Source organism: Podarcis muralis, chromosome 10 (assembly GCF_964188315.1).
Source record: "Podarcis muralis chromosome 10, rPodMur119.hap1.1, whole genome shotgun sequence".
Lineage (NCBI taxonomy): Eukaryota > Metazoa > Chordata > Lepidosauria > Squamata > Lacertidae > Podarcis > Podarcis muralis.
The window spans coordinates 26,414,230-26,424,823 of record NC_135664.1 but is presented as its reverse complement, the minus strand read 5'-3'; the positions used below and the strand labels follow the sequence as shown (position 1 = coordinate 26,424,823).

The 10,594-nt window shown below is 41.1% G+C and overlaps 1 protein-coding gene across 1 annotated transcript; it reads left to right on the top strand.

Annotated features, from left to right (window-relative positions):
• Nucleotides 1-3,135: 3,135 nt before the first annotated feature.
• On the top strand, nucleotides 3,136-10,101 carry LOC114605958 (mesotocin receptor-like). The gene is made up of 3 exons (XM_028747684.2): nucleotides 3,136-4,006; nucleotides 5,258-6,347; nucleotides 7,044-10,101. Exons 2-3 carry the CDS (start codon nucleotides 5,435-5,437, stop codon nucleotides 7,241-7,243), a joined length of 1,113 nt encoding a protein of 370 aa, XP_028603517.2. The 5' UTR covers nucleotides 3,136-4,006; nucleotides 5,258-5,434; the 3' UTR covers nucleotides 7,244-10,101.
• The last annotated feature ends 493 nt before the right edge of the window (nucleotides 10,102-10,594 follow it).

Below are 10,594 nucleotides of genomic sequence, written 5' to 3'. Positions count from 1 at the left end.
TGTCATGTGGAAACTGTTCCAAACTTGCATGCATGCACAGCACAGACTCCAGAGGGAACAGCCACCTAGAAGTGCCCCAAATTATAGAAATAGTTCCCTTGAGCTTAACTGAGAAAAATTGCCTGGTTAAGTTTCCTAAAAAATATTATCTATATTAATGCTGCAGTATGTATTTACCTAGGAATAAGTCTGAATTCAATGCAGTAGGCATACTTTTTTTTAACTCATCAATTTTTGGACAACTGGACAAAATATTTTTAACTGGTTGATAACCCCATTTTTTATTACAATACAAATGAACAACCACCACTATTCTAATGTACCGGTAATTGTAAACTTCTAAGGACCTTGGTTTTGTTATTTTTCCTCTAGCAAACATAGTTCCTCTCCCCCTTTAGGGGATATCGAATGTCCATCCAAACTAAGCAAGAGGCCTTCTAGAGTTCTTCCAGGCTCCCAGAGTCTGTACAGACTCTGCTTCACTTAGTTCTCTTAAAAAACAGTGTCTTGGGAACAGAGCCAAAAACTCAGGCAGAAGTTCTCAAGCAAAACGCCACAATGGGGCAAAAGCTTGGTCAACAGTGGCAAAAGCCCATATGTTCTGTGGGGCAAGTTATGTGAGGTCTTTGGTCTAATAGACCCGTGTATTTTGGCTCATTTAAACAAACGGGATAACTTCATTGAACACTGCATATTTGGAAGGGTCTGCAGTTGTAGTCCCAGCACACATATCTCAATGAGAGAAGGAAAAAATGAAAATCAGCTTTAAAAAATTGATATATCGTTATGGAAGTTTGCATGTGCATTCTTGATGCAACTCTGTGAGTCAAATGTTAAGTCTGGCTTGAACCTTATATCCAGTTTTTTGGTGGGTGGGGAACCTGAAAACTCACAGTGGTACCTCAGGTTACATACACTTCAGGTTACAGACTCCGCTAACCCAGAAATAGTGCTTCAGGTTAAGAACTTTGCTTCAGGATGAGAATAGAAATCATGCTCCGGTGGCGCGGCAGCAGCAGGAGGCCCCATTAGTTAAAGTGGTGCTTCAGGTTAAGAACAGTTTCAGGTTAAGAATGGACCTCCGGAACAAATTAAGTACTTAACACGAGGTACCACTGTAATGTGATATATCTCATGAGCACGAAGCGAGCTTAATGATTTAATATTTTATATGTCTGGCATGATTCTCCATCTGCAGTCATAATTCCCGCTTCACTCCCCCCCCCCCCATTTCCAAAGGGAGAAGGAAACACACAATAGCTGTGTACACACTAGACCTTTAAAGCACATTCAAAGCACATTCTTTCCCTCAAAGAACTGTAGTTTACCCCCTTACAGAGTTACAGTCCTTAGCAGCTCTTCACAAACTGCAGTGCCCAGAATTCTTTGAGGGAAAGAATATGCTTCAAATGTGCTTTAAAGCTGTAGCGTATACACAGCCGCAGATGGCAATGTGATATCTGGACCTTGAAAACATGATAGTAGTGCACAACTGTTTCTGCATTTCAGTTTTGGACATTGTAAATGAATGAAAAGGTCAACCCAAAGAGGCCAGGAAGGCAAATTGCATTGAAAGGTATAATCTGTTCCAAAGAACTATGCACTTTCCTTGTTGTGTTTTATCTTATTCAAACACAGAAAGAAATGGAATGGTGCAGGTTCACAGTCCACCCGTTTCCTGAGTGTTGGTGTTAAGTTGTGGGTGAACATATCAGACGACACAGCGGTTCGCCAAACAGCTCTTGTTTATTCACAGGTCAGAACAGAACAGAACTGAAGGGTTCAGCCAGCCTGCTTATATAGCTCCACTAGAACGCAACAGTCACCATTTTCTGTAACTATCCAATCACTGAACGTCACTTTCGACCCCTTATTTGCATATGTGGACCTGAACTATCTACAGTATCCCCCTGCTGGCCCAGGGTGAGAACTTCAGTACATAACAGTCGGCATTTTTGTGATGAGAGATGAAGAAGCAGGTGCACACTTGTTCCTTTCCCCCCACAGATTTTGGAATAATCTCAGCAAAGAAGTTATCAAACTGGCAGGAATGGCTTGAGCTCTTAGCCAAGGACGCAGATGCCGTCTTGGTCAGTGGGGACTGGCAAACAGCCTGCTGCAGAAACCCTGGAGAGCAAGATCTTGGTTACTCAAGTTGCGGTCCTTGAGGATGCAAAATCCTTAGATGTGGCTCACATGTGCCCACATTCATAAGGCACCGTAACATGAGAACTGGTGCATGTGGTTTGGCACGTGGTTATGCATGAAATCTAAAATAGATTTAGGATCTTGGCAGTCTGCATTTAAGGGGGATCAGAAGAAGTTTGGCTTAGGACAGATCCATGCCATACAATTATAATACACACTCCGTGCACACTTAAAGCACGTGACTACCTTCAAAGAATCCTGGGAACTATAGTTTCCTTCTCACAGCACTATAATTCCCAGCATCCTTAATAAACTGCATTTCCCAGCATTCATTGGGGGTAAGTCATGCACATTAGACTTGTGTTGGATGTGCTTTCAGGTTGCGCGTCGAGGTCCCCATGACACCCCCCCCAAAGAAAAACACAATTGACACTTAATTTTTGTTTAAGGTTTTGGGCATAATTTTGGCCACAACTTTATTCAAATTACAGCAATGTGAGTGGTTGCTTAGGCATTGGTAGCACTAACTGACCCTGCACGGGGACAGCTCTGACATTCGCATCCCCCGCGAAGTCAGCAAGGGTAAGTCACCTGGGGAGAGAGACGGGACTGGGAACCATGCCTCACCTCTACCCAGAATGCTCCCAGGGGCTTGCGTGGCCCTAGCCCCTTGCCAGGGGGTTTCGGACAAAAGCATGGGGAGCCCCTGGGTTCCTTTAACGGAAAACCCTTGAAGCAGCAGCAGCATTTTGGAGGGGCAGGCACAGCCGAATCCATACCCCTCCAACAACCAATTCCAAGACCAATGCCTAACCGCAAACCTTACAAGTTGTGACGATTTGCTACGCAGTAGGCAAAAACCAAGTGGCACACCCTAATTAGCCAAATGGACAAAATTCCTACCAGGCCCCTGCCCCAAAGCAGACGACCCCATGACAGGCATAGCAAGGTGAAGCAAACAGCCTAAAATTAGGGAAGGGAGGGCGGGTGATCCGAAGTAAGCAGCGAAAAGAGGAAGTTCTTCGCTGCGAGCATTGTATTTAACAAATAGGGCTGTCAATCAGCAAATGGCAACATCTAGATTTCCCCAGTAACAGCCCGCCCCTGCTTAAAGGATGGCCAAACCATTTGCCTAGTAACAGTGAGGTGTCTTGTCAGCCCCGCCCGCAACCTGTGCTCTCCATGAGGGAGAACACACTTTAGCAATGGAATAAATGCATAGCTGAATTATAAGTGGCTTTCTGATTTTGTTTCGTGAAGATCTGCAAGCATCACCTGTGAAACTATATGTTCCGGAAAAGCATTTGGAAATATATTGGACTGTGACCAGCTACTACTTCCTGTAAATGTGAAGGAACCTGAACACTAATGTATGGCATGCCATTTGCCGCCACTTTTGCCATTGTAAGAGCCAGGCTTTCGCTGTTTCGGGAACATCAGTTTACATTTCTAGTCCAAACAACATTAATATATAGCACACTATAAAAGAGAAGCGGAAAACATGAGGCTATGTTTATGTTAAAGGGAAGGATTTGATGAACTTGCAGCAATTTCACACATCCGGTGACTAGGAATATTTTCTCTTGAAAACCTCATCTAAATACAAACCAAGTGTTCTCTGTGGAAGAATTTTTGACCTCAAGAGAAGCCGAAGTACATAAGAGTTTGCAATATAACAAATGCAAGGACGTCCCCCCCCCTTTTTTTCCAGAATCAAAGCTGGAGAAATATTTCTCAGTCGCTCAGTTATTGCTATGCAGCTTTAAGCAGGCAGGGGAATGCTCATTTTGAGGATACTGTGGATTCGTTTTGCTTTATGGACACTGATTATCAAGACTTAACAACACCTGCAAGCTAAGTAAGTACTATAGCCCTTTTTAATGAATACAGAGAGAATAGTTGACCTGTTAGTTTGCCGATACACAACATGCCCTAAACTGGTGGAAATAAGAAACAAGGGACAATGTTTGCTTGGGACCATTTGATATTTATGATAGTAGGGCGGGGAGAAAAGGGGGGAAATGAGGGAATATTTGTCGGAATGTAGACCAAAATATTGCACACCTCTGTTTGATAATACTGTAGAGAGACTACAGCGACAGGTGTAGGATTTTAGCTCTGCTGTGGAGCTGCTTTGTACAATACTCGGCAAGGCAGCCTTGTGTTTGCTTCCGAGTATACCCTCATTGGGAAATTATTCTGGAAGAACTGGTATGAGGAACCGCTACAAAATTGTGTATTTGCTATCACATTTTTGTTGCATTCATGCATTGCGTATTTTCATTGCAAACTAATATGGGCACATCTTAAAAATGTAAATGTATGAAGCAGCCATGCCCTTCCCAAAATCAACAGTAGTTTTTTCCTACAATAAAACAGTGTAGTCCATACCAAGAAAAGAAGAAGACTGGAGAGCTGTAAATCTGCTTGGCAGTTTCACAAGCTGTAGTCATTCAAAGGGCAAAGAATATCTTATCTGCACTTTTTAAATCTGCATCCTCCATTGTATTTTTGCTCAATGTGAAAAATACAAGAACAGGTGTGTAGTTCTAGGTTATATTGACATGGATATATTTTGTATGAACAAAGGAATTCCAATTGTGATAATTTAATTTTGTACAAGGAAAGAACAAAGGAGCACTAGGATTATTTTTGGAGACATCTTTTATAGTGAATGCACCTTTTTTGTGGTGGGAGAACAAAGTTAATGGGGAAATATGGTCCCCTTGTTGAATATATTGTTTTTAGCCTATTTCTTTGTTCTGGGGTTTTTCATTCCTTTTTGAGGAAAAAGTGCACAGCCTTTCCATGTACATATGTAGAAAGCTTTGTCATTATATGATAATGAGAATCATGGTACATTAAAGAACACAGTTGTCACGTAGATACTAGGCAAATATCCCATAAACAAATGTATAAGCATAAATTTGGCTGCTTTTATTTTGGGATGTCAATGCAAATAGGTAGTTCACTTTCTATAAGCCAACAAGTTTCAGTGTATGTGTGTGTTTCTGATTTTCCTCCTGGCTAAGACAACTGCAGTTTCTCAAGTTACATAAAGATCTACTTGTTAAGAGTAAAGCTGCTGGGTTGTTTTTTTTTTTTTTAGTTTTTAGATGTTTTTATTGGACGACGAGAGAGAAAGTTTGAAATTCAAGTCCACTGGTGCGTGAACCCATATGTTCCAAGACACACTGAAACATAAACAACTGGCGGTATATTTAATAGCTTGCCTTCCACGGCTGCCAACCTAAGTGACCCTCTCTGAAAGTAGCTCTTCTGCATTATGAAGAATTTCTCATTTTCCAAAGATGACTATGAGCCTGGCGTTCCTTTCCTTCCCGGTTTTCTCAACTCCACAAATGCACCAGCTCTTCCCGAAAGGCAATCGAGAAATGAACAATTAGCTCTGGTAGAAATCGCTGTGCTGGGGATAATATTTGCGACAGCGTCTGTGGGCAACATCATCCTCATCCTGGTGTTATGGAGGAGAAGAATGAAGCTGTCTAGGATGTATGTGTTCCTGCTTCACCTGAGCATTGCAGACCTGATGGTTGCGTTCTTCCAAGTCCTTCCGCAGCTGTTTTGGAAAATTACAGATGTTTTCATGGGCCCAGACATTCTGTGCAGAACCATCATTTATCTCCAGCTGTTGAGCATGTTTGCCTCCACTTATATGATCGTGGTTATGGCATTGGATAGATACCAAGCTGTGTGCCACCCCATGGCCTCTTTTCCAAAGAAGGCGGCCCTTTGGAACCCTCCGATCTGCACAAGCTGGTTCATTTCTCTGGTCTTCAGCGTTCCCCAGGTATTTATCTTTCGGAAGAGAGAGGTATCCCCAGGCATCTTTGACTGCCAAGCTGACTTCATTGAACCCTGGGGCACAAAGGTGTATGTGACTTGGATTTCCATCGCTATTTTCTTCCTCCCCGCAGCTGTCCTCATCGTATGTCATGTGAGGATCTGCAGAGCAATTCAAATGCATATGCATTTGAAAAGCTCCAATGAATTGGAAGTGACGAATCAGAAGCAAATACAGCCATGCCAGGGAAACAATGCAAGTTGTACATCGAAGGCTATGATCAAGACTATAAAGATGACAGTGGTGATAGTTGTGGCTTATATTTTCTGTTGGTCACCTTTTTTCATCGCACAGCTGTGGACTGCCTGGCACCCCAGTGATGCTAGGACTGAAGGTAAGGCCAATGATCTTGCCCGATACATAGCCAATAATCACATTGCTATATATTTAATATCTGGATGGATTTATATTCATTCTAAATGTGAGCATAATATTAAACGGCTTAATAAGAAAAGAAAAAATCAAATGACATTTCTTTGCGAATTTAAAGAACAAACACAGGAAATCAATTGTTTTTAAGTGAGTAGAATTTTGCTTCAAAACTTATTGAAAGGCTTGCGCCCCAAAGGCCGCTGAATGTTATGTCCATTATGATTTATGAACAACTGGAGCAGATCAGCTGGAGTATTTGCTCAAGTCAAAACTGAACGAGACATTTCCTGTTACTCTTACGAATAGTCTATAGTGCACGAGAAACACTACATTGAATTGAACAATAATCTGATTCTAGAGAAATATAGACTGGATTTTGAAACTGTGACAAAATGTTTCTAAAGACATTTGGAAAATCTTCACCCACTCCCAAACAAATCTATAGTAAGTTAATTGGTTGAAGATCAATGGGATCAAAAAATTCTTATGTATATCTTTTATTAACGTTTTATTGAGAGTGAGCTTACTCTTCAGGGCATAAACATCTGTTCAGGGTATAAAAATCAGTTTTTCATTAAGAGAGAGAGAGAGAGATCATTTCCCCTGCAACATATTCCTTTGTCTTCTCTGAATGACTTATAAATTCTTTTCCTTTCAGGTCCAGTAATAGCCATTCTTATGCTCCTAGGGAATCTTAACAGCTGTGTTAATCCATGGATTTATATGTACTTTTGTGGTCAAATACCACGTTGTTCAAAAAAAATACAGGACAACGCTGCAACTCATGAAGAATCTACCATTACAGGCAGTGTTAACTTGGGGGAGAAAGAATCTGAAGACAATATCACATCTGTGTAATTATAAACTCTTGCTTTTTTGTCTTATGTTTGTTTCATTGAACCATTTTTCTAATATGGGTATGTGCACATGTGGTAAGAAACATTGTTTTCTTTATATATGTATTTCCTTAATTTTGAAACAAATATATTCAAGGTTCAAAAATTCCCAGCACAATATAAAAGGCATGTTATATGTGAATATTTTTGCATGCCAAGTGCTGAACACCATACACACCAATGTACATCTCAAACTACACGCATTCATAGGCTCCTCTCAATTCTGTATCCTCCTCCAGCAAGTTTAGTGTACATACTATAATGTCTCTAAGGTACCTTTGCCACGGTAAATGCATATCTCAACTCTCCTAAGGTTGTTTTCACAAATTATACCAAGCACACTTTTTTTTTAGTAATATGACAATACAACAGGCTTTAGAGAAGTGTGGGGGAACCTCTGTCTCTAGATAGGTTTTTGTACTCCAATTCCCATCAGTGCTAGCCATCATGTCCATGTGGCCTCTTGAGGGTCTGTATTTGAGAGAGAGAAAGTGAGTTCCCATTAGTGATTGTCCTATGTGCAGATGTCATGTACTGCAGATTCCCTTCATTATGCACCAGGTCATGTGCTTACATATGAGGTAATGTGAGCTGCACACTCCACACTAATTAAAATACATGCCAAGTCATAGACTGGGCATGATCTTGGCAAAGCTGAGGAACAGTGACTTACCTTACAGAATTCTTATGTGAAGTAAGATTGACTATGAAACACTCTGCCTATTAAAATTGCTTTATGAGCTATTGTTTATTTTGCTCCTCCTAGTCCTGTGGGCAGGAAGGGATAGATATGTCAGTGAGCAGAACAGAAATGAGTTATTAAAGTCACTGGTGGCTCCAGTGAAATGCTGCAAGGTTGAGTATAAAATCCCATTGTTACATGGTCATATTACATGGAACTTTTGATCTAGAATGTCCAGCTAGAGTCTTGCCAGCCAGACTTTACTTTTCAGGATTTTCTCGTACTCCTGCTTCCTATCTTTTTATTCAACCTTTAGTTTTTCACCTTCTGTTCCTCTCAAGTCTCTCTGAACCTCCTCTACTGACATGCTGTGACCAATGATTCAGCTTCTGGCACTGCCCTTTCAAAAACTTGGCAAGGGCACTCAGTTTCTTGGTATTGACGTTTGGCTCTACAAACGTACGTTTTGTAAAATTGTGAGAGGACTGTGGCCTATTTTCTGGCTGTCGGCTCACACTGTGACTCACATCCCGGGCAGTTTCTTACAGCCACAGTCCCGGGAGGACATTATCACAATATCTCTTTGTGGGTCCTCTAGCACTTGATTGTGTTCTATAAACCTCATGCTGTTGGCAAAGCAAATTATGCACTTAATCTGAATTAATTGAGAGAGGAGTCGTCAGTTATTTAGAGGGACGCAGGTGGTGCTGTGGGTTAAACCACAGAGCCTAGGGCTTGCCGATCAGAAGGTCGGCGGTTCGAATCCCCACGACGGGGTGAGCTCCCGTTGCTCGGTCCCTGCTCCTGCCAAACTAGCAGTTTGAAAGCACATCAAAGTGCAAGTAGATAAATATGTACCGCTCCGGCGGGAAGGTAAACAGTGTTTCTATGTGCTGCTCTGGTTCGCCAGAAGCGGCTTAGCCATGCTGGCCACATGACCCGGAAGCTGTACGCCGGCTCCCTCGGCCAATAAAGCGAGATGAGCGCCGCAACCCCAGAGGCGGCCATGACTGGACCTAATGGTCAGGGGTCCCTTTACCTTTACCTTTTAGTCAATTATTTATGATGATCTTTCTGTAACTTTGATATGAAACAAAGAGTGGGGACTGCTGCAAACTTGTAAGAACGTGGCAAACTATTATGCTAAGTAGCCCAACTGTCTACACTGATTGGCAGTGGTTATTTGGGGTTTTAGGCAGGGCAGTCTCCTGGTCATACTTGGAGATGCTGGAGACTGAGCCTAGGATCATCTGGGTGCAAAAGCAGATGGTCTACCACTGAGCTATAGTTCCTTCATGATCAAATTACTGCCTCATGCTGGAAGCTTTTGCTGATATGAATGCCTTCCTCTTATAAATATATGGTCTGGGGTTAAATTCACATCAGCTTGGGTAGGCCTTTGAACTATGGATGGCACATAATGCCATAATGATAATGACAATAGATTTATTGGAGTTCAGGAGGGAGTGGCAGCTCTCTCATTATGGGATATGTGGTATAGTTGTATCCCATTCTGCAGCTCACAGCACAGGAAGACTGACAATCGGCAAAATGAAATAGAAATTTTAAAGCTTTCTTTTTGCCCTTATTAAACACACCTTTTTTTAAAAAAAGGAAGGATGCTTAAACAAATAATTAGCACATTGCTCATCACATTGAGCCTTGGCACTATGCAGTGAAAACTGATAATTATAAATTCAAATTTTGTTAATTTTTACCAAATTAAAGGGAGGTGTGTGTGTGTGTACATGCACTATATCACATGTTAAATCAGTTTATTTTTGTTTCTGAAAATGACTGTGCAAAGTTGCAGATGGGCTTTGAAGCAGTCTACCAGCTGATGAGAATGTTCACCATTCAAATGAGCTTTGTTTTCTAAACTCTTAGCACCGTACTTAATTCAGAATCATTTTTGTTATGCATAGCTAATGATGTCTTGTGGCTTCCTATGTAGTTCTAATTATCATGTATAGAGCTTTGATGGAAAAACCATATGTTTAGCAACATGAATACTATATTTTAAATAACAACATTTAAGGCGATAGATATATATCAGTCTGTATGTATTTGTCTACAGGATAGCAGCATAAGTTTGGAATTTGGTTTATGGCAGAAAATAAAACACCCTGGGAATTTAACTGTCCCCAATCTTCCCTTTTGATACTAATGAATATTACAGGTGTTCTTTAAATAAAAGAGTGTTACAGCACCATAACACTTTAAAAAGACAAAAACAAAAACACAAAATTATGGTCACCACCATTTTGGCAATGTGTTGCCACTTCCCTACTGAAGCACTTTCAATCCAAAATAAAAGTTCAGTATTCTGGGTACTCACATTTCATGGACACTAATGGGCAACTACACTCACATTAGTAAACATGGGTAGTGCTAAATAAATTACAGATTTTTAATTTTAAGGATCACCTGGAATTCCTCCTCCCAAAGGTCTCTTAGGTGAACTAGACCTTCCCTTTCCCCTGACACAGCAGCTACCGTACATCACATTCACTAGTATCAACGTAGTGGGATTAACATTCAGGGAAAAGTGTAATATCCCTGAAAGTGTTGAAAGTCACTTGCAATTCTGCATCTTACAGCAGAAGAACAGTATTTTATAAGAGCTTGGAG